Genomic DNA, 23,942 nt, shown 5'->3' on the forward strand with positions numbered 1-23,942 from the left:
TCGTTTACTTTTTAACATGTAAGTAAAAAGACTTGTCTATAGAAATGTGCTACATTATAAGTGTTATTTGGAGAGAATATGCAATTAAACTTACACAATTTATATTTTGATGCTGAAAATGGCCATGACATTCAGCATTTAAAAAGTCAATTTAAACAATAGTTAATTTTTTAATTAGTATGTAATCATTCTATAGTTGTAGACTACTTATGCCCACAAAATACATTGTTCAGAATATATTTTAGATAAAATCTTGCAATTTAGAAGCCTAGTCTGTTGGTTCTGTTTGTTTGAGCAATACCACCACGCCAGTAGGTGGTGGTAAAGCTCCGTGGTCCAATGTGCATGCACAAAACCACGTGTTAACACGTAATTACGTGTAGTTTAAAACGACGTGTTAACACGCAATTACGCGTTAACGCTCAATTACGTGTTAACATGTACTACGTGTTAACACGCAATTACGTGTTAACGCGTAATTGCGTGTTAACACGTTAGTTTCACACGTTTTGGCCTTAATGGCCTTCCATAGTGATGTGTATTGTGTGATTGTGTGTCTGACCCTGGAACAGTGACTTCACACGTCACGACGACATTTTGACCTTTCTTCAGAAATAAATGTGTAAGTCATGCTGGTGAAGCGTCTGTAAATCTCTGAAGCTTAAGACGAGAATGTAATTCTACCGTACACTATATACTGTATGTTATGTGTTACGCAATGACAAACTTCTCAAACAATAGTCATCACGTGACCTCATCATCAGAGACTATTTAAAGGGATAGTTCACTCAAATATGACAAATCTCTCATCCCAGAAGGACATGACTTCATTTCTTAATTCAAACACAAACTAAAGCGTTACCATTGGACATTTTGAATTCATTTCAATGTGTCTTGCTGGTATGTATCTGTGTTTTCATGAATACATAACAACACAATCACTAAATGAACTATGACAGACGTATGGTTTCACTTTCGAAGGTGTTTATGAACCCACTGAGTCATTTGTGTTTACTTTAATGACGTTCGTGCTTTCTGGAGTTTCAACATGTCGAGTCCCATATAAGAAGATAACATGGCAGCATCTTAATATAAAACGATTCATTTGTGTTTACCTGAAGAAATCTGAGAAGACACGAGGATGAGTAAATAATGAGAGGATTGTCAGATTTTAAATGCGTTTTCTTCAGATATGTGTTTTTACACTTCATACACTAACTGTATATACAGTATCTGATCACACAATTTATACAATTATATACACTACCGGTCAAAAGTTTTGGGTGAAATGTTTCTCCTTATTTTAAAAAACCTTTGATTTAAAAAAGTGTGCTTAAATGTCGGAAATTAGTTTGGTAGACAGAAACATAATTTTGCAAACAAACATGTTTTTTTCATGGCAAAACTAACATTTTATTTAATAAAAAATGTTTTTGAGACGGATGGCTTTGACTGAAGAAAGGGCAGCCAACAAGAGCACAGAACAGATGGGAAGCCCTTTCATGTTGTTTGAAAAGCATCTGAGGGCGAGACCTCCAGAAGCAGATTGAGAAAATGACAAGAAAACATTTCTGCAAATTCTAGTCAAATGGTGACTACACTGAATAACACGTTTTAATTTATCATTTTTTTTAATAACAACATAATTCCCATTGTTACCTTTGTTTTATTTCATAATTTTGATGAGTTTATTATTATTATAAAGTGAGTAAGTGTCCAAAAACTTTTGACCGATTTGCGGCGCCCATAAACATCACTGCTTTTCCACTTTCATAACTCATTTATAAAAGACTCACACATGACATGAACGCAAAACCAAACACACCAAAACTAGTGTAAAAATAGGTTTAATAATGATGAACATACAAAAAACATTGATATGTTGATTTCTCACAGAGACATAATACACAGCTCCAGCACATACAGAGGTATTCATCTACAAGAAAAACTCCATCCTGTACTTAAAGAACAACAAGTGTGCTTCTAACACAGCCAGCAAAAACAACAACACAAAGAAATAAATCACACACTTGTGACCTACACGGCGCGTCAGAAAGATGCAGTGATTTCATTCAAGTGTGTAAACAATGACGGAACCTGTAACTTCTGGAATCATATTTCAGATGTAACCCCTTCGCAAGGTGCTGAATGTTCTGTTGAAGGTCACTACCTGGTGAACAGCATATCCATCAAGAGATCCAGAAGTTCCGCCTGACCGATGACGGGCCTGAAGAACAGTTCTGTGACGAGCGCGGGGGTGATGACCTTCAGCGTGGACGCGGCAAGGAGGATGCGGGCGAATCGGCCCGTGTCTTCTGGATGAGGAGGAACCAAGACCTCCTTCAGAGCCTGTTGAGCTTCATACTGCAGACCCTCCACAAACAGAGACGCCTTCAGACCCGGCACATCTGAAGAACAAGAAACAAGCACACGTGTGAGGAAAACATCACCTTTCTACAGTCAAAGAGCAAAGCGGGACTGCAAAAGACCTACCAGGGTTGAATATGATGGTGCCTTTTAAGTAAGCGTACTCCTTAGGGCTCAAATCCAGACTCCTGAACTTCTTCAGACACGCTTTAAGAGTTTGCACGCCGCCCAGGGTGGGCTGCTCGCGCTCCGACCTGTCCGTCTCCGGGCGGTTGAGGAGAATCTGTTTCAGCATGCTGGCTGCTGGAGCGTCGTGGATGGCGAAGCGGACCCCGTCCTGAGCCAGACCCAGAATGAAGAGAGGCGTCCAGCAGTTCTGCAGCAGAGACAGCTGGTCTTTGGGCGGCAGCTGTTGAAACGCAGGCAAACTCCTCATGAAGTGCATGGTCTTGACCAGCACGCTCGACGCCACCCGGCACGTGTCGTCGGGCGTTCTCAAACACACTTTCCTGCGCGTGTCGCAGCGGCAGGCGTGAGGAACCCGGCCGTAGTTGGGCGCGCTCGGTTCGGGGCGGCTGAGGATGTTGAAGAGGATGGCGTTCGACTGTCCTTTACTGTAGTCGCCACAGCAGTGACATTCAGAATCCATGACGGTGCGCGACACGTGTGGTCCGAAGCGCTGAGACACTCACCGTATCTGAAAGGAGCTCCTATTTATAACGAGCTCACAGCGGGTTGAACTTCTGAACCTTGACCCACTCCGTGTGTCAGATAAACAAGCAATGGTGATAAGGTAGCCGAGATGTATTTTAGGTGAGGTGATGTTATCTCCAGCGTATAGTCGTTGCACCAGGCTGTACCAAGCATCCAAGGACTCTGCAGGTATTCACTTATATGACCGCTATTGTCACAGACTTACAAGCGGGACAAACGCCAACCGGAAGAGAGTGGAAGGGCAATGAACTTCTGAGACACGTCGAGCGCTGACGGTTGCTTCACTGTCACATGACTCGCATGAAACACGGCACACAGAAGACGTGACTATGAGTCTGAGTTTGAGAGTCAATTTACCTTCCAATCATAGATCCAAGATCCATTTTTATTTGTCACATACACAGTTATTTATGAAGATGGGGTTTGGTTCTAAAATGAGAATACTCCGTTTTCATTTTTTTTTCAAAAATCATGTTTTTTTATTGTGCATTCCAATTCATATCTATCAAACTGCAGTCGGTTTGTTTAGATTTAAGCCATAATAACTCCGAAAATACAGCTAACTAACGCAAGAAAAACATGATTTTTGAAAAATGTCACAAAAACTCTTCATGTTCTCTATATAACTGTGTATCTGACATATAAAAAGCTTGAATAATAATATACTTCAATTGAACAATTTACAGTTTCTAATCCAGCGTAGTATTTGTTTCAGTTGCATTTCATTAATGCACCTTGCATGGTGAAAACCAGGTGTTTTAATACCACATACTGTCTTATATTTTGTTCTTTTAAAAAAAGTAGAGTAGAATGCAATGTAAGTGGCTTTGGATAAAAGCGTCTGCCAAATGCGTAAACGTAATGTAATTGAATTGTATTTTTTTATTCGTCTATTCCTCTTATTCTTTTTTAAATGTAACGTATGTACAGTAAAGCTGCTTTGCAACAATGAAATTGAGAAAAATGCTATCAAATTCAAATGGACTTGACTTAACCTTCTCTAAAACACAGAATATGAAAAGTAGTGAGATTTAATAGTGCTACGATATGACCCTGAACAATGTTTAACATATTCAAAGCCAACTTCTCGTTTTATATCGTTTTAAAACACTGACCCTCTCTCAGGATCTGCAGATGACACACTGGAACAAAATATATGCTCAAGTCATTATGGCAACAACGTATATTTTTACACATTTAGATACATTTTTTATTAACCTATTGAAAAAGGTAAAAAAACATTTTTAAAAAGTGGATTTGTGAAGGCAGCAAAAAAAAGCTAATTTTGGTGTGGATTAGACACATAGCATTAATGTAACATATACACGGTGTAGTGGATCAGTTATAATAAATAAAAAGAATTCAATTCATTTGGTTCAAATGTTATTAAGTTTAGAATGAAATAGATTGTTATGGTCCAAAAACTGATCATGTTTTCAATCTAGTTTTAGTATTTATTTTAGCTGTAGTAAAAAACACAGTGTGCTGTGCTTTATGGAATATATCGAGTGAGTTTTCTTGTGACGGGTTGTGAGATGAGAGAGAGCGTTTATCATCTGTCATTGACATGTTTTTGTGTCCTGGTTTATTATCTCAGCAGTGCCTAGCACAGAGAGCTGAAGCAGATAAGTGAATTATTTTATTGCTTTCAATCACATCAACAGGAGCTATTCGTGTAATTCCCTCACATTCCCATAATGACCTTCTGTTTCCACACACACACACACACACACACACACAAGAAAATCACGTACCGTCTTTCAGTGTTGACGGATGAAAAGAGATAAAAGTACTACAGTAAAAACTCAACGCAATCAAAATCTAAATCAATGAAGGCATTGATCACAGAAATCACACCTTCTTAGAAGACACCTAATGATCATTTTTTCTAAGAGTGCAAAAGTCTTGATCTTCCTCGTTCTTCTTCATGTTTGTTCTAAAGCTTCTAGTATCAGACTCAAATAAACAGGTTCTTGTTTGCGCAGTGTCAAACTTATTCAATTCCATTCGATCTACATAGCACTGTTCACAATGTAGCATTGTTTCACAGCAGCTTTACAGGACGAAAACCAAACAAAAGGAAAATCACAGAAAAAGGTAGAACACAGTAACATGGTATGGAAAGAGTACGACCATTCTAATGAAAGCCATGTTAAAGGAATTTACAGAACCCCAAGCTAATCTATTATCAGCAGTCTCCCGGGTCTCATTTTTTATTGTATTATTTGCATAGAAACTGTCCTAAATTTGATTTTACGATCATTTTTTCATTCAAGTGCGATTCATAGAATGAACGTACGCACAGAACACGCGTGTACGACTCTCTATCAGATGTGAAATCTATAAATCGCAAATGATTGTGATTTCCGCCATTTAATGATGTCTAATTTATGTCATTGATATATGAAAGATCACCTGTCAATGTCCAAATTCTATACGAGCGGCAAGAATGACCTGCAAAAAAACTTAAGCAAAAGTGCATACGTCTGCTCAGACCCTGACGTGGGGCTTTTTTCACGTCAAAGAGCGCATTTATAAATATGAACGTTGCCGTGATTTTTGCGTACGAACACTTTACGATCAAATCTGCGCATACGCACGTTTTATAGATGAGGCACACGGTGAGCAGGCCAACACGCCTCAGTGTGGAGGAACTCCTATGATGAATAAAGGGAGAAAAACACTTCTCAGGCGGGAGGGCCAGATCTCCTCTGCCACGTTACAACTTCGCATGATTCAAACTTCTGTGCTGGCTGTTATGTCTTTATGAAATTCTACTCTACATGCGCATTCATATACTGTATATAGAAAGAATATAGATCAACATTAGTCTTTTTATAATTGTTGTAATCGAAACTATTTTACTACGTCGGCAAATTCTTTAGAAAAAACTTGTGACATGTTTTTAGCAGTACAATGCAATATAATTGATAAAAATCAATACGACAATCTAAATCGTTTGCAGAAGAGAAATGTGACAAGCATGTGTTATTGTTAGATTAGAGAATAGAGTCAATTGGCATAACAGAACACATGAAGTCACCGAGCGTTTATCATGGAGCTGTAAACGTGTGTTGATAAAGTCAGTGTTTATTGAAGCTGGAGACGCTCTGAGACAGACACAGAGGACATCCTCTTATCGCCTGTCTGATAGTAACGTTAAAGAACATTACAGACTGACAAAAGTTACAACGAATCATGTGCTTAAAGAAAAAAACCGACAATGATGACATTTGTGACACAGTCTGTGAAAACCAGACTAAAGTCTCAAGATCTAATTCTGCGATAAAGAGCATCACAGTTTGATTTCAGCCATTATAATTCCAATCCAGCCTTACTCAGTCAATATACAAGATGGCATAAGAAGATTTTATTCACAGAAGGTTCTGTACATCTTGGCTAGCTTTATGTAGAAAACAGTAAATCTTCGGTATACCTTGAAACCGGCGGTATTCGGCCCATGCCTATTCTGGTGTTATGTGAGGACTTCACGCAAAACTCACTTTATATTTATCTTGGGGGGGTTGAAGTGTCTATGACTGCTGAAAAAAGAATTTTGTATTTTTTTGAATTACTCCAAAAATGAAAACAAATCTATGGAATATATTTGATGTTTAATAATGATTATATTTTATTGTATTCAAAGCGCTCCTGTGTGAGGCAGAATTGAAATGCTTTCTTTCTATCTGATGAAACATTTTCATTTCTCTTACTCTCTATTTCAAAGAGTCAAATATTTATAGACATTTAATCATTTAGCTGAGGTTTTATCCAAAGTTACAAACGAGAGAGCATTGAACATTTTGTCAATGAGCTGAACGACAGACATGTGATGTTGTTGATTTGAAGAGTTTGCAGTTATTGACCCAGAGGACGAGAGATCAACATCCTTTCAGACATGAGAATGAGAAGTAAACAAGTAAACACAAAAGATCACATGACATCATCTATCAGGAATGATTCAATCTATCTCCATTTGATTTGATTATCTCAGGTTGTGTTTTTTCATCAGCGTCCTATAATCTTCAGACAGAAATACTTGCAAAAAGATGAATTGGTTACTATAACTCGTATCCGTCCATAATATTTCATAGTTTTGATGACTTGGTTGTTATTCTAAAATGAAGAAATCAATAATAATACCCTTAAACTAGACTGTATTATTTTATAGTTATGTATTTTTTCCTATCAAACATTCTTAAATAGAGTTTCACATAAGAACATGAGGCAACACCTTCAATCTATTTATATTTCCAGCTTTATGACACTCATAAACATGACAGAGCAGTAAAGTTGAAGGCCAAGTCGAGATTCCAGAACGTTTGCTTTTCATTCGGTTACTGAACTAAAGTAAACTGTCTACAGTTACAGTCAGTGCTCGATTTGAGAGATCCGGGACCCCCATATTAAAGTAGCCTTGGGGGTCCTTCAGATATAGTTTTAAATAATAATAATTACAAATTAAAATTTGTGCAGATAAGATCCGATAAATACTGTGAATGAATTATTTACAATAATTAAGTCTATTACATATTTTCTTACGGTTTGTTTGTATTGTTTACGGCTTGTTTAGCGCCTCTCTAAAGGTAGCTTGTGCAAAAAATGCTAAGAAATAGCATTTCTTTCAGAAATAGAAAGTTTTGTACTCCTTTTTGGGGTCATTTTCTGTCGCTCTCTCTTTCTTTGTACTGTATTTATCCAATACTATGGTGTGACACTCATAACACAGCTATTTAATAGGCTTGTTCTTATATTTTCTCTATTCCAATCAGATACTGGTGGGTGGAGTTAAATAGACTGCACTGAGTGTAAATAGACATTTCGATCATATATTCAGAACTGTTTTATTTTCTATTTTAAAAGTTTTTTGTCCAGCCCAATAAAGTACATCTCACAGACAAGACATGATTCAACTCAATCACTGGTTAAAGTAGTTATGAGTAAGCAAGCATAAAACTCTGCCTTGTAACAGTGAATATCGCAACGAATTTAATATTAGTTATTGGTTTGATCACCATCCACCTGCGACTCTACACACAAACACAGAGAGATGAACACACAGACGTCTCTGACCAGGTCAGCAGGTGGCACAAGATGCTCACACAAACTTGATCAATGTTGTTCTCAGACTTTCATATTGCTAATATTGAACATTACAGTGCGTTTCTGGGCTTTTGAGAGGTAAAATAATAATAGGTAACTTATGTGAATGAGAAATGTTTGAGATGTTGAGGTCAATATAATTGATCTTTATTATGTGCAGTGGGTAGTAATGTTGTTTTGGCAGTAATTTGTGGTTAAAACTCGATGCACGTGATGACACTGACCTGCACTTGAACCCTGAACACGTCCGTCATTCCTCCACACTTTTGCTTCCTCCGAGTTGTCCGTTGCGTTGACTACAGTGCGGTCACGCGCGTTTTCAACGATTTCCTATGGAATTATTATGGGATAAAATGAAAGCGATCGGCTTTTGAGGTGCATTGAGGGATTGATGGCGGCGGAAGCACAATCACACGCTTTAAAAACGTGAAAAAACAAACGGTTGGAAGCGGGAATTCGGTTCTCCTGATGACCAGAGATCACACTAACACCTCAACAATCAACATAAACAAAAAGTTCATCAAAAAGAAAATTAATAATGAACAATATTGATTGTTTTAATTCATGAATTTAGTCAAAGTAACCTAGATTTTTTAACGCAATAGTGTTTGATTTCCTTGATTCTACACTCAGCGCGTGCACATAAACGGCTGACGTTTGCCGCGATCAACAAGGGAAAAGTAGGCGTGGCGTAGCTGTTATATGGCCAAAATAAAAGTCATTTTAACCGCAACGAGCAACATTGTGAGACGATGAAAATGAAACTGACTGACTGAAAACTCACAGGCCCAACATATTTCACGTAATTTAATATAAGTTGTTTAATATTACATAGACATTCGCAAAAAATTTTATAAAGGAAGTATAAAGTCAAATATGAAATTTAACTTAAAGATTGAAACTAAACAACAAATTCTTTATCACACTTAGATGCAGCTCCCAAAAGATCTTGGCAGCAGTTTAAAATGAAATGTGGTCACATTGTAATCAAATGTAGATGTTTTCTCCCGCAGGAGTGCTCCGTTGATGAGGTTTGACCTCACGCGACACGCGTGTAGATTCCTGCTGCCATCTGGCGCACGTGCGACATTCCTCCAGTTTAACACGGCAACGTACCGTTTACTTCAACAAAACATTTCTAACCTTTCAAAACAACGAGAGAAAGGAAAGCATGAAGCTTCTAGAATTTCTTAATTTACCTGAAGTCTTACGCAACATCCCATTTCACTTCATCCAATAAATAACCAAGCTTAAGTGAGCATGAACATGCACTACAGAATGAAGTAGAGAGATGAATTAAACCAAATAACATTGCATATAAAACCAAGTCTGTGTAAACCTTTTAGCTTTTAAAATGAACTGTTCGGTGTAACAATCATTTAATGAAAAGAAACTCAAACAAGGACACATGTTTAAAGTTTTTATTTATTCAAGCAGTTAAATCCAATTTCCCAAATGTTCAGCCATCAAGAACACAATTGATAATGAGCATTCATTAAGAGGAATAAAAAGAAAGGAATGTTTTGGAATTTTCAAAATTAAAATTTTCCCATTTTTTTTAAGATTTTTTAAATATAATCAAGGTCCAGATTTAACCTCTTGACCTGGCAAAATATTTTGATGTGTCCACTGTATTCTTTTTTACTTTTGAGTATCAGGTTTTTCAATAGTTATCTATTTTGTGACGCTTCCTTCCTGGTAAAGTCAGGCTCACAGATTATCATCTGAAATGAAAACAAACAAAGTGTTAAAAAAAAGAAACGCAGTCAAACAGAGAAAACGCTTTAAAGGCATATGGAGATCTCACTTTATCTCAGACAGCTGAGACGGCGGGGTTGGGCACTGATTTCTGTGCGGCTTCTTTGGCTTGATGAGCTTGTAACACAGCGACAGCTTCATCAACCTGAGGGCACAACAAATCACTCATGAACACTTCAAAACACAAACACAACATCTGATGATTCTCACAAAACTACACCCTGTGCATTATTCACATCAAATTTACTGTGAAGTTTACACGTATATCGTGTGTGTGCACGCGCGTGTGTGTGTGGTACAACTATAACATCGCCAAACTGCCTGTCTGAGTTCCCTGTCAAGGTCACACAATGGGTTTCAACAACTGCGTGATGTTAGCGGAGAGCATTGCGTGATCACAGACCTTAGAGCGCAGAGACTCTGGTGACTCCAGCATGTGGAGCAGCTCAGAGTTGTCGATCTCCAGCAACATTCCAGTAATCTTTCCAGCCAGACTGGGATGCATGTTCTGAATGAGAGGGAAGAGACGCTCACCTGCAATGGAACGACAGAGGGCGTGAGAATCTCCACAGACACAGAGCTCAGGATCATCCAAACAATCCAATCAGCTAAACGTCAAATGAATAATGTAATCGCTTGTTACCCAGCATCTGCTTCTGTTCCTGTGGTGGGGCGGCAGCCAACATGGATGCAGTCAGAGGCTCCTGACCTTGAACGTGTACAGCAGGCTGGTGGTGGGGCAAAAAAAATGAAACCGTGTCGATCAGAGCAGCTTTTAATATACAAGGTCATAACGTGCAGCTGAAACAGAAAGAAGAGATCTAATACCTGCTGCATGGGGACCTGAGGTTGAGTGGGCATGTGCTGCTGTGGGTTGCGGACTCCAGGTGCGTACTTGTACTGTGGCATACCTCTCACTGGAGCGGTTCCTGTGGCTGCAGCTGCGGGACGAGGACCCATCCCTTGAGAGGCTGCGAGAAAAAATCATCAGGATCAATAAAACGAAAGGTAAATCGCCAACTGCTACACCTAATGAAAAATGAGCCATAAAGCGTTACTGCAGGAGTCACTCACTCATTCGCTGCGATGCCATCATTCGGGGAACCTGCGAGGACGTGGGACGCACCCCACCGAAGGTTGGGCGGGGGGCTGAAGGCCTGATGGCGTTTGGCATGTTCTGGAAATCTGCGGAGAAAACAGAAGAAATCAAAATGAAGTGAATCGCTGTCACGCAACTTCACAGGAAGACAACTAGACAAGAGTACTCACGCTGAGGGCGGACACCCTGCGTTGCCCAGCGAGGGCTGGGGCGGAGCTGTGCCAGCTGACTGGTGGGATAGTATGCAGCACGATTCTGAGCCTGTGGAACACAAAAGCCATCAACATTAAAGTCACAATACCAAGATCGGTCTGGCCGACTGGATAAAAATGGTCTCGATGGTCTTAAACTTAAATAGATCTGCTCTAAATAAATAAACGGATGTGAGGGCGAATGGAATGGGGCAGACCTGTGGAATAGCAGCCATGAAGTAACCAGACGGTGGTGCGGGCTGGTAGGGGTTAAGGACTGGGTTTGGAACAGCTCTGACAGTGGCCATCCTCTGCATGTACTGGCTGGTGAGATGGGCCTGACGCTCCTCTTTCCTCTGGGCCAGAGCCACATACAGAGGTTTGGTAGCGACGATACGGCCGTTCATTTCGGTCACAGCCTTCGTGGCCTCTTCAGGAGAAGAGAAGCACACGAATCCAAAGCCTTTGCTTCTGCCGCCCTCCATCATAACCTGAACAAAACACAGAAGGACGTCAATGAGGAGAAAAGCAATGTTCAAAGGTTTTCCTGTAGCTCACTGGTTAGATCATGGCGCTAGCAACGGCAAGGTCATGGGATCGAACCGACACTGTAGAAAAACCTGTAATTTAACCTAACGTTTCTGTTTCCACGTAAAATGTAAAAAAACTGTCAAAAAACATACAATTTACAAGACGGCAAATTTACAAGAAAAACAGGGGGAATGTAATTTTATGGGAAAAACATTCTTTTTCAGTTTATGTCTGACATCCCAGCTGCCAGAAAATTTCCATTTTTTAACAAGATATCTTTTTTTTCAGTTTATTTCTGAAATATGGTCAAAAACTATAAACTTACAGTAAAAGACAAAGAATTGACCAGAAAAACAATTTAATATATCCTACAAGTTTACACGGGGAAAAAATATTCCACATTTTCCAGTTTACAGAAAATTGCCATTATTGCCATATGTACTTTTTTACAGTGCAGGGATTACACATACTTAGAGACAAATGTATACTATAATGGAACGCCATGTCAGTCGCTAGATAAAAGCATCCGCCAAATGCATAACCGTATAATGTCAAAGTGGTCTTCCTCAAACTTTATACCTTTGCACTTGTGATGGTGCCGAAGGGTGAAAATTCTTTGCGCAGACGTTCATCGTCCAAGCCGTCATCTAGATTCTTGACGTAGAGATTCACTCCCTGTTGAAAACCACATAAACCATCCACAGGATTATTCACTCTGAAATAACAGGAACTCGCTGACGGCAGCCATGTTCAGATGCACTGATCCACAGAAAACTGCTGGTCGAGCTTGCTCATCTCACCTGATAACGGGTCATGCGGTCCTGCTTCATTTGCTCAAATTTACGCTTGAGTTCCGTCTGACGTTCTCCCTTCTTCTGAGCACGACCCACGTACACCTGCTTCCCGTTCACCTCCTTCCCGTTCATCTCATCCACAGCCTGAGGAGCAGAGAGAAGATCCCACAACCCTTCAGTGATGATCAGAAGAACTCCGGAGATCAGTCAGCAGCAGATGGATACATGGATTAAACTGAAATTGTTTTTCAGGCCAAGTCGTATTCCTTTAACTATTTTTCTTGTAATAGTCGAAACCAATAGCGTTTAAAGAGGATATGTTTTAAACCGCATTAATATGTTGCCAGCTTACGCATCCTAAAAGCTATTTTTAATCTATGACAATATTATACTTACCTTGACAAACTTATCTAGTTATCTACATAACTTTTCAGTGCATGTTTTTATTTATCTTATAAGACCAAACAATGTTTTCTGAAACTCTTAATAATTAACAGGGAAAAAAGTAACACCACCACCACCACCATTAAAGACCAAAAAGTGCCTCTTGTGCAAAAGTCTCCAGAGTGCTTTTCATTTTTTCTACCTTTTGGCTGTGAAACTATATTCCTGAAGCTTGGCTACACCTGACACTAGTTTCAGTGTTTGACTAGCTATTCCAAAGCGACCGTTAAGGTAGCCTATCACTTTAACATTTCCATGGCGACTGCTTATCTGCTTATCATGTGACACCGCAGAGCCACAGCAGCTGTATGACTGATGTTTTGCTTTTACATCATTTTTCCTCAAAATAATCACAAACTTGTTAACTATGTCATGAAATATCTAATATCAAATATGTGCATGTGAACGTGTTTTGTTGTTTAAAGTGCTAGTCCGTGGTCGGAGATCTGTCGAATTTACGTCATATGTGAATTCATCCACTTCTCTCAAAATACACAAATGTAAGTGCCTGGTGAACTGGTAGAAGAATAAGTAATAATGTAAGTCTTAACAATTGCTTACAGTGCAGATACTGTGTATCTGATGTGAATAAATGCATCCGTCAAATTATATTTGAGGATATCGTTATTGCCGCTTCCATAGACATCGGTGTGTATTTTACAAACTCTAGATGCATTTTGTGCTAGTAGGCACGTGTATATGTCTGAAGCCTACAATAAACATTATAAGCACTGCACAGTTGTGATATGTGACAGGATTGAATCCGTCTCTGGTTCAGTGTCAGCCAAAGCGCTTAATGTTCAAATCACACCGGTGTGCTCGTACGCGTCAAAAGGGATCAAATGAAAAGTGAATTTAAGACATTAATGACAGGACGGAACCCTGCAGTTGATGGAAATCCGTAGTACCGACAGAGATCTTTAATGCATGTGGATACTTACCCTCTGTGCGTCCTCATGCCGCTCGAAGCTGACAAAACCAAAGCCTCTAGATTTGCCGCTCTCGTCGGTCATGACACGAATACTGAGAGCTGGACCTGAAATAACAGGCAAAACATCAAAGATCCGATTCCACACGAAGACAAAACAAGTTCAATCTACTGCCAACAAAACACTCACCGTATTGACCGAAGACCTCCCTCAGCTTCTCATCGTCCATGTCTTCTCCGAAGTTCTTAATGTAAACATTGGTGAACTCTTTGGCACGAGCTCCCATCTCGGCCTCACGCTCCTTGCGAGACTTGAAACGACCCACAAACCTGCAAGGTGAAACAAACCGTCTTTATTATTCCATCTGCACAACACAACCGAGCCATACTGTATAACCCCCAAAACAGACTATGTTGATTTTTTTATTTCAGACACAAAAACCAACACATTTATCCAAATCAATAAAACGGTTTAATGTGATGCAGTTAATAACACACACACACACACACACACACAATAACATCAAACAAATGACGGATCAGTGAGTTAAATCACACTTACACTTTGCGGTCATTGAGCAACATGCCATTCATTTTCTCAATGGCTCTTTCGGCCGCCTCATGGGTCTCAAAGTGCACAAAGCCGTAGCCTTTTGAGCCATTCTCATCGCAAACCACCTGCAGGAGGACAACATCAAAGCCAGCACACACGTCAAACACAGGCGCTCACGGGAGAGCAGCACAGCACGCATGCGTCTTCTTCATTACCTTGCAGGACAGAATGTTGCCGAAGGCAGAGAAGGTGTCGTACAGGGCCTTGTTGTCGATGGATTTGTCCAAGTTCTTGATAAAAATGTTGCCCACCCCACTCTTGCGCAGCGAGGGGTCGCGCTGGGACCACATGATCCGGACGGGTCTGCCCTTGATGACGTCAAAATTCATGGTGTCCAAAGCGCGTTCGGCTGAAACACGAGATTGATTTTGGTTATGACAGATCTTCAGATACAACAACCAATAAGTACTGCTGATGAATTGAGAGTAAAATCTCCAGAACCTGTTATTTATCACAGAGGCAGATAAAACCTGTCGTCTCTATTAGAGATGCAACGAGATTGGCTAGAATCCGTTTTTACATGCGAATATCGGCGCACCTCTAGTTTCTCTATTGTTTTTCATCAATAAAACATCCGAAAACCTGTAACAGACATCAAATAAATGTAGGTTTGCTTACCGTCAGCGGGTTGCTGGAAGTTCACGTAGGCATAACCCAGAGAGCGACGGGTCATCATGTCCCTGCACACCCGAATCGACAGAATGGGCCCGGCTGGGCTGAACTTCTCGTACAACATGGCCTCGGTCACATCCGAGTGGAGATCGCCCACGTACAGAGACGCCATCGGGTAACTCGGAGCGCTTGGATTCATCTTCTTTAACGACTATCGTACGACCAATGAACGATATACTAATGGACAACGCGGTTAGAACCACGACACCCGAAAAAACTGAGCCGAAAACACGCGGAGGAGTTACGCTACCGAGCGGCTGTAATGGCGACGGACGAGCTCGAACGCGCTCGACAGTCTCCTCGAATACGGTCAAACGACAAACAACCGCCAGAAAACAGACTGAAGGGTCAATTAAAACGCGTTCGGTACCGAATAATCGTCGACGTGTTCGCGGTATCGCTCAAGACACGATGATTAAAATTTACCTCAGGCCTACTGAAGTCAAAGCGTACGTACGGTGCTGCTCGAATAATCTCCTCAAATCTGTCGCGAATCCTGCTTCACCGAGATATTCGGTGATAAAAGTAGATCTTTGTTTGTGGGGGTTTTTTTGTTTTTGTAATTTTTTTTGTATTTTTGATTTTTTATATAAGATGTGTGCGGAGGCTCAGAGGCACACGCGCTTTCTCTCGCACCGCACAAGGTAGGGGAAGGAAAACGGAAGTAGCGCACAGATAAGAGGCATTCTCGGCGGAAGTTGCGTGTTTCTTTTTATATATATTTTTCACGTGAAGACAAAATAAAAGTCCTCGTGAAGAACTACGCAGCATTCTGTAAAAATCATCGATTAAATGTAAAATACATTCTTCGTCTTTGGAAAATTGTGATTTTTGTAAGTGTTAAATGATTAAAAAAACGAATTGACTGTTATATGACAGGTTATATTGCTGTTATTAGATTATCAACATCCATTTCATTCTCAGATCCTTATTTCATAGTTCTTTTATTTTCATTTCACGTCTTATAGTGCAATATCCATCAGATATAAACTCATGGAAATAAATAAATACTGCATAGAGTATATTAATAATGTGACATGCTATGGTATCGAAAAGGGACATTTTCGTGATAATACAATATGTTGTAAAACGAACTTGTAAAATGTGTGAATTTGAAAAGTAAAAACAACTTAAAAGCACAAGAGATTATCGTACTCATAAAATAGACCATGAGAACTCCAAGATCAAACTGCTTTAATGATAAAAAGGCAAGATCAATACTGTAATCATCAGAAACATCACTAACACTACTCTGAATACAATATAACAATGTTTATTGTTGAAAATAACAAAAGTATAATCTATAACCACAATGAAACAGAAATTGTTTTGTAATGTGTATTTATGGAACAATTATTAGATCAAATACTGGAAAGGAATACTGACCTCAGTGCAAGAATACTGAAGGCAAAAATGAATTGCTTGAAAATATTTGACCCTCAGGTTAAGAGATGCATATTTACAAAGTATGCGAGAGATGAAACCTTGTGCACTAAGATCAGCTCACAGTAGATGTTTCAAGATCAAACCGTTCCAATCAGCGGGGCGTTTATAGCAGCTCATCACCCCAGAAAGAGTTAGGTAATGTCAGAAACATAAGACTGGAGGCACAAAAAACCTTGTTCCTATAGTCTGGAGGGGAGGAGTCACGGGTTCCTGGATGACCTGAAGGATGCTCGATTGGTCCACGAGAAATAACCAATAGATTATTTTAAGAGATAGTATGCTTCATGTACAAAAGGATATATATATTTTTTTATTTCATGCTTTGTAAATTGTAATTTACATACGTAACACGTTTAAATATTAAAGTAATTTATTCACAAAGAAAACTGAGAAAAGTGAAAATGATGTAAACCACAGAAACAGAATCACTATATAGTGACCATGACAGAAAGTCTCAAACTTAAACCCACGCCACTCTTAAGCAGCGAAGCGTCACGCTGGCACCACATGATCCGGACGGGTCTGCCCATGATGAGGTCAAAGTTCATGGTGTTCAAGGCGCGTTCGGCTGAAACACGAGTTTGATTCCGGTTATGACGGATCTCCAAAAACCATAGCAAAGGGTTCTCACCGTCAGCTTTTTGCTAGAAGTTCACATAGCCGTAACCCAGAGAGCGACGGGGTCATCGTGTCCCACAGAATGGGCCCGGCCGGGCTGAACGTCTGGTAAAGAATGGCCTCAGTCACAAACTGGGAGCGCTAGGATTCATCTTCTTTAACGACTATCGTACGACAGGACAAGTGGAACGCGCGGTTAGAGCGCAGGAGTCGAGCGACGGATACGCGCTCAAATTCCGTCAACTGCTAGAAAACAGACTGAAGATCTGTTAAAACGCGTTCGGTACCGATATAACCGTTGATGTTTTCGCGGTATTGATCAAGACATGACCTCCTGAAGTCAAAGAGATGCGGCGCTGCGCGGATAATCTCCTCAAATCTGCCGCGGATCCTGCTTCCATCGATAATAAAAGTCGATGTTTTATGTGTATTTTTTGTGTTAGCGTTATATTTCTTATATAAGATGTGTGCCGAAGTCGAAATGGGCACCAGCGCACAGCACGAAATGAGAAACGGAAGGAGCGCGCGCAGAGGCGCAGAAGGCTTCTCGTTTTTTTATTCAACCAACTTATCATACAAACAAGGCATTCCGTTAGATGTCCTTGAAAACAGAGTAGTTAACACATTTTTCCCAAAAAATAAATGGCTTGCTTATTTTTAACAATGTGCACATACGTTTTAAAGAGTGTTCTGATTTAAACCATCTAACGGTACAGTTCAATAGAAAAAAACTTTCCAAAGTAGCTTCCAAGTAATTCATAACCAACTCTAAATTCCGCTTTTCCAATAAAATACCAAACTAGCTTTACTTGAAATAATGGGATGTTAAACTGTAACCAGCTCTGCACATCTCTCCAGAAATGTTTATGCCAATTCGCGCTTCAGTTTTGGGTGTGTTTCATGTTGACTAATGAAGAAAACAAATGTGTCATTTCACTAAATATATTTATTTACTATTCCTAAAAGCCCGTTGTACAAACAGGATGATACAGTTATTACAATGATTAAAATGTTGACATAGAACTAAAAAAGTGAACATTGAAGCATTCAAATGAATACAAATCTTTGAAAATGTATCAATAAAGTGTACACGGTCTTTGAATCAAGTGTGGGGTGCAGGAATGAAAGGACAGCTGAAGGATTCACAGGTGAAGGGTTTCCATCATCTGACTGACTTTAAAAACACCCATCGCATCATTTACCTACACAAACACGAAACAACATCACGAATCAAACCACTCTGAATAATATTATGATGATGCCTGTGGACTGACCTTCGAGCTCAAAGAATCATGGGATTGAAGGAAATGGAAGAGGTCAGAATTGTTGCTCTGACTCTGCAGGTACACATCAGGCTGTAAGAAAACATGTGAAAGAAATCTTCCATTATCCCGGGATGAAGTACAAACAGTGTGAAACACAAGATTGTGTGAGTGGTGTGACCTGCAGCATCTGTGGCGTTTGGAGGTTCACTGAAGTGACTCCGTGAATGAATCCTGACGCGCTCGACCAGTGAGGATGAGCGTGAGTGGCTGTCAGACAGTCAGACAAACAAATCCGTTAGCAATGCTGTAATCATTACATTCTTTATTTTGGGTAACACTTTTAAATACTGAGATTTACAGATCGACAACAAACAACAAGTGAGCGAAACAAGAGATACTGTATGAACAATCATCATTCCGTGATCTTTATTCATGTGTGAGCCCTTTAAAATCACGTTTTGATGATCCTTCCTCTGCATCTTTATTAGTAGTATAGACTTCGCTATTCTCTTATACATAGAAGAATTTGTCAAACTTTAACATTACAGGTGAGCAAATCCACGCAAGATCAATCTTACCATGATGAAAGAAAGTTTTTAACAAAGGCTTTCATCATACTGACAGCTCAGATGCCACATGAGGTGACGTCTCAAAGTTTTTATGAAATCATGATTTTTCATAGTCAGGTAAGAGTTATTATCAGAACCGTCATGTTCATAACAGTTCATATTCCTCATAAATGGACACATAAAAATTCAAGCAAAATAACATGTTTTATACTCTATGAAGGGCTATTATCTGGTTTGTGTAATTCCCAGAAATCATACAATCAAGTGTGTTGTCACTCAAAACGTTTGTGTCACATCCATAACATGTGTATTTCCCTAAATGTCTGACTCTATCAAATATAAACAGATGATTCTGCAATAAATAAATTGTCTGAGGTAGATTGAGAAAACATGTTCACGTTTTGACTTTCCCAGTTATCACTATAATCCTTTATTAATATCAGTAAATGAAATATCAGTGATGATGATGATTGTGAAGAGGCCTTTTCACCTTTGACCTCTCAATAATGAATGAAATATCTCTGATGTACTCACACTGAGAGCTGACACCCGGCAGCTCCCATTGCGGGCAGGACTGAACCTGTGGAGCAACCTGTGAAACACATCAACACAAACGTTTATTTATCCTCCATCAATCAGTCAGATGATGTGAGCTTTAGGAGGAGAAGGAGGACCTGTGGCGTCATGAAGAATCCAGATGTTGAGTTTGGATGGTAGATGGTGGTGTAGGGCTGCAGATTCTGTCTCTGGAACATCGCCTTTCTGCTCATGTTTTGGTCCATGAGGTGGGCCTGTCTCTCTTTCTTCCGCTGGGCGAGAGCCACGTATAAGGGCTTGTTCGCGATGATGCGACCGTTCATTTCAGAGACGGCTTTAGTGGCTTCTTCTGGAGATGAGAAACAAACGAAGCCGAATCCTCTGCTGCGTCCTCCCGCCGTCATCACCTGCACACGAAACACTGCACTCCTCAAACTCACCAGATAAAACGCTTATGTCACTCTTGTAGAAATAAAGACCGACATCCACCTTACAACTGGTGATGGTCCCGTACGGCGAGAACTCTTTGTGGAGAACTTCACAGTCCACGCAGTCGCTCAGGTTTTTCACGTACAGATTGACGCCCTGCGGGACAGTTTACACGTGTTAGCGAGGTGTACTGCAGTCAACTCAGAGGTGCTGAATGAGACGCTGTCTGTCGGTACCTGATAGAGAGCCAAACGCTCCTGCTTCATCTTCTCAAACATGCGCTTGAGCTCCGCTTGACGCTCTCGTCTCTTTTGAGCTCGTCCCACATACAGCCGCCTGCCCTTCAACTCCGCCCCGTTCAGCTCCTGCACGGCCTGAGAGCAGAGATTTCATTCTTAACGCAATCATTTCTCCACAGGGATCTTCTTTGGTGACGGCAAGCACCTTCTGAGCATAGCTGTGCCTCTCGAAGTCGACAAATCCGAAACCTCTGGAGTTACCGCTCTCATCTGTCATCACGCGAGTGCTCACGATGCGACCTGTAGAGAGACGTCAGAGATCAGCAGAACAGAGCAAGTCAAACAAAACACTCACCGAATACACAAAACACTCAACAAAACACTCACCGAATACACAAAATGCTCAACAAAACACTCACTGAATAAACTAAACACTCAACAAATACACAAAACACTCACCGAATACACAAAACACTCAACAAAACACTCACCGAATACACAAAATGCTCAACAAAACACTCACCGAATAAACTAAACACTCAACAAATACACAAAACACTCACCGAATACACAAAACACTCAACAAAACACTCACCGAATACACAAAATGCTCAACAAAACACTCACCGAATAAACTAAACACTCAACAAATACACAAAACACTCAACAAAACACTCACCGAATACACAAAACACTCAACAAAACACTCACCGAATACACAAAACACTCAACAAAACACTCACCGAATACACAAAACACTCAACAAAACACTCACCGAATACACAAAACACTCAACAAAACACTCACCGAATACACAAAACACTCAACAAAACACTCACCGAATACACAAAACACTCAACAAAACACTCACCGAATACACAAAACACTCAACAAAACACTCACCGAATACACAAAACACTCAACAAAACACTCACCGAATACACAAAACACTCAACAAAACACTCACCGAATACACAAAACACTCAACAAAACACTCACCGAATACACAAAACACTCAACAAAACACTCACCGAATACACAAAATGCTCAACAAAACACTCACCGAATAAACTAAACACTCAACAAATACACAAAACACTCAACAAAACACTCACCGAATACACAAAACACTCAACAAAACACTCACCGAATACACAAAACACTCAACAAATACACAAAACACTCACCGAATGCACAAAACACTCAACGAATACACTAAACACTCAACAAATACACTAAACACTCAACAAAACACTCACCGAATACACAAAACACTCACTGAATAAACTAAACACTCAACAAATACACTCAACAAAACACTCACCGAATATACAAAACACTCAACAAAACACTCACCGAATACACAAAACACTCACCGAATACACAAAACACTCAACAAAACATTCACCGAATACACAAAACACTCAACAAATACACTCAGCAAATACACAAAACACTCAACAAATACACTCAGCGAATACACAAAACACTCAACAAATACACTCAGCGAATACACAAAACACTCAACAAATACACTCAGTGAATACACAAAACACTCACAGCATACACAAAACACTCAGCGAATACACAAAACACTCACCGAATTCACTGAACATCTCATAGAGAGAGTTGTTATCCAGTTCTGATCCAAAGTTCTTGATGTAAACGTTGGTGAATTCTTTGGCTCTCTCCTTCACTTCAGCCTCGCGCTCTCTGCGGGACTTGAAGTGCCCGACAAACCTTCAGGACGCAACATATGAGAATTATTTGCGTCGATATTTGCGTTATTATACTTATAACAACAGCGAGTCACTGCTTACACTTTTTGATCATTGATCAGCATCCCGTCCAATCGACTGATGGCTTTTTCAGCGGCTTCAAGGGTCTCAAAGTGCACAAATCCAAACCCCTTCGAACCGTTCTCGTCACAGGACACCTTCAGAAAGAGAGATGTGAACTTCTGCTGCACTTCAGACAAACCCTGGGTTTTATAACAGCACTTACTTTGCAGGATAAGATGCTACCGAAGGGTGAGAAGATGTCCAGAAGAGCTTCACTGCTCATGGATTTCTCCAGATTCTTGATGAAGATGTTTCCCACTCCACTTTTGCGCAGTGATGGGTCACGCTGGCACCACATCATCCTCATGGGTTTGCCATTCATCACATCAAAGTTCATGGTGTCTAATACACGCTCGGCTGACATAACAAATGTAACGTGATGTCATGACGAAAAATATACGAAAGACTGGGGTTAGTTGTCTCATTAGGGAATTGTAGTCAAGATAAAAGCAATAGCAGTGCTTACTGCACAAATAAAAAGTCACTTTGTCGATTTTTCAAGCACAAAACTCTTGGGAGTAAGAAACTTTTTTGTGAATTTAGTGCTGCATGCTTACAGAATACACAACACTCAAAAGTGTTGAATGTTTCATCATCTTTACATGCATTAAATGTTGTGCTTAAAAGACAAATATAAATGGACATAACTATAAATAGATTTTTACCAAAAGAACACGTATTTATTTATAAATGAATGTGGATGCGTCGAGCTAAAGGAAAACATTTGTAAATCTTTTAAAATATAAACTTGTTTCTAAAACGTGCAGAAGGGAGTCAGGACTGTATACAAGTGTGACCAGGCAAACATCTCACATCACCTTAGTTTTTTTTTTTAGAATTGTCAAGTAAATCAATAAATAAATAACGTAATATGATTGAGTATTTACTACACATTGTTAATGTATATTTAAGTAGTATTAATAATAGTGTGTAGCTGAATATAGTTGTATAAGCTCCTTTAGCCTGTGAGTATTTAAGCCTGCTACAGTTCACCAAAGTAAATACTCAATTATAAGAGTCAATTCTATGTGAATTGTGTAAAGTGTTTACCATCTTCAGGTCGTTCAAAGTTGACGTAAGCGTATCCGAGCGAGCAGCCCGTGAGTTTATCTCTGCAGACTCGGACAGACAGAATCGGACCGGTCGGACTGAGCTTCTCATACAGCATCGCTTCTGTCACACTCGCATCCAGATCACCCACATACAGAGAAGCCTTCCTCGACATCATCACCATCACCATCATCACACATGAAACTTCACCACTAAACCTGAAATCATTTCACATTCACGAGTCAAACGAGCGCGCAACGCAAACCGCACATTTAAAAGATTCACCATCATAAATAAACAACGTTCATAACAGCTATAAACGATATAGTGTACCCTACTGATCAACGGTTTAGGCTCACCGCATTCAAATGATGATTCTTCTTGATCGAAAGCGTTTGCTTAAATGTTTAACATTATTTTGTAGACGAAAATATAATCGTCAAAATACATTTCTTTAAGAAATTCATAATAAATTCAAAATAAAACGTAGTTTTGTAATGAAATTCTCTTTCGTTTATTTATTATTATTTTATACACTTTATTATGAATGAGTTTGCATTTTCCTGAGTCACAACATAATTCTCAAAGTTACATTTGCGTTATTTCATATTTGTGATGACTGCTGTTATTCTAAAACAAATAAAAGATAAAGACAGAAAAAGAAAGTGACCATAAACGTATGAATTGTAGTGTTTATATAGCTCATGTGGGTTTGACTGGTCTCAGTGGTGTTC

At 39.7% G+C, this 23,942-nt stretch overlaps 3 protein-coding genes across 3 annotated transcripts; all 3 read right to left on the bottom strand.

Annotated features, from left to right (window-relative positions):
- Positions 1-1,847: 1,847 nt before the first annotated feature.
- On the bottom strand, positions 1,848-4,276 carry nr0b2a (nuclear receptor subfamily 0, group B, member 2a). The gene is made up of 2 exons (XM_057339267.1): positions 2,494-4,276; positions 1,848-2,408 (listed from the first exon to the last, which is right to left on the bottom strand). Exons 1-2 carry the CDS (start codon positions 3,014-3,016, stop codon positions 2,167-2,169), a joined length of 765 nt encoding a protein of 254 aa, XP_057195250.1. The 5' UTR covers positions 3,017-4,276; the 3' UTR covers positions 1,848-2,166.
- A 5,315-nt stretch (positions 4,277-9,591) lies between these two features.
- On the bottom strand, positions 9,592-15,872 carry pabpc1a (poly(A) binding protein, cytoplasmic 1a). Its single transcript, XM_057339265.1, has 15 exons — positions 15,161-15,872; positions 14,698-14,891; positions 14,492-14,607; positions 14,120-14,259; positions 13,943-14,037; positions 12,564-12,701; positions 12,343-12,438; positions 11,451-11,723; positions 11,212-11,302; positions 11,017-11,127; positions 10,771-10,913; positions 10,586-10,670; positions 10,346-10,476; positions 9,992-10,087; positions 9,592-9,908 (listed from the first exon to the last, which is right to left on the bottom strand). Exons 1-14 carry the CDS (start codon positions 15,351-15,353, stop codon positions 9,998-10,000), a joined length of 1,896 nt encoding a protein of 631 aa, XP_057195248.1. The 5' UTR covers positions 15,354-15,872; the 3' UTR covers positions 9,592-9,908; positions 9,992-9,997.
- A 1,073-nt stretch (positions 15,873-16,945) lies between these two features.
- Positions 16,946-23,571, bottom strand: LOC130558628 (polyadenylate-binding protein 4-like). The gene is made up of 12 exons (XM_057341144.1): positions 23,209-23,571; positions 22,322-22,515; positions 22,138-22,253; positions 21,918-22,057; positions 20,523-20,617; positions 20,315-20,452; positions 20,139-20,234; positions 19,787-20,056; positions 19,647-19,704; positions 18,722-18,810; positions 18,553-18,633; positions 16,946-18,480 (listed from the first exon to the last, which is right to left on the bottom strand). The coding sequence occupies exons 1-12, from the start codon at positions 23,399-23,401 to the stop codon at positions 18,421-18,423; spliced, it is 1,530 nt and encodes a 509-aa protein (XP_057197127.1). The 5' UTR covers positions 23,402-23,571; the 3' UTR covers positions 16,946-18,420.
- Positions 23,572-23,942: the final 371 nt, after the last annotated feature.

The sequence above is a fragment of the Triplophysa rosa genome, linkage group LG8 (assembly GCF_024868665.1).
Source record: "Triplophysa rosa linkage group LG8, Trosa_1v2, whole genome shotgun sequence".
In the NCBI taxonomy this organism is placed as follows: Eukaryota; Metazoa; Chordata; class Actinopteri; order Cypriniformes; family Nemacheilidae; genus Triplophysa; species Triplophysa rosa.

Bases quoted from the DNA above. Each gene is read 5' to 3' on its own strand.
- nr0b2a (XM_057339267.1), bottom strand. From the start codon at position 3,016: ATGGATTCTGAATGTCACTGCTGTGGCGACTACAGTAAAGGACAGTCG. The intron at 2,409-2,493 runs GTAGGTCTTTTG...CTTGTTCTTCAG, and splicing joins CACCATCATATTCAACCCTG to ATGTGCCGGGTCTGAAGGCG.
- LOC130558628 (XM_057341144.1), bottom strand. From the start codon at position 23,401: ATGATGGTGATGGTGATGATGTCGAGGAAGGCTTCTCTGTATGTGGGT. The intron at 20,618-21,917 runs GTGAGTGTTTTG...GTCTCTCTACAG, and splicing joins TGAGATGTTCAGTGAATTCG to GTCGCATCGTGAGCACTCGC. The intron at 18,481-18,552 runs GTCAGTCCACAG...GTGTTTGTGTAG, and splicing joins ATGATTCTTTGAGCTCGAAG to GTAAATGATGCGATGGGTGT.
- pabpc1a (XM_057339265.1), bottom strand. From the start codon at position 15,353: ATGAATCCAAGCGCTCCGAGTTACCCGATGGCGTCTCTGTACGTGGGC. The intron at 14,892-15,160 runs GTAAGCAAACCT...CTCGTGTTTCAG, and splicing joins CTTCCAGCAACCCGCTGACG to CCGAACGCGCTTTGGACACC. The intron at 11,303-11,450 runs GTCTGCCCCATT...TGTGTTCCACAG, and splicing joins TCATGGCTGCTATTCCACAG to GCTCAGAATCGTGCTGCATA.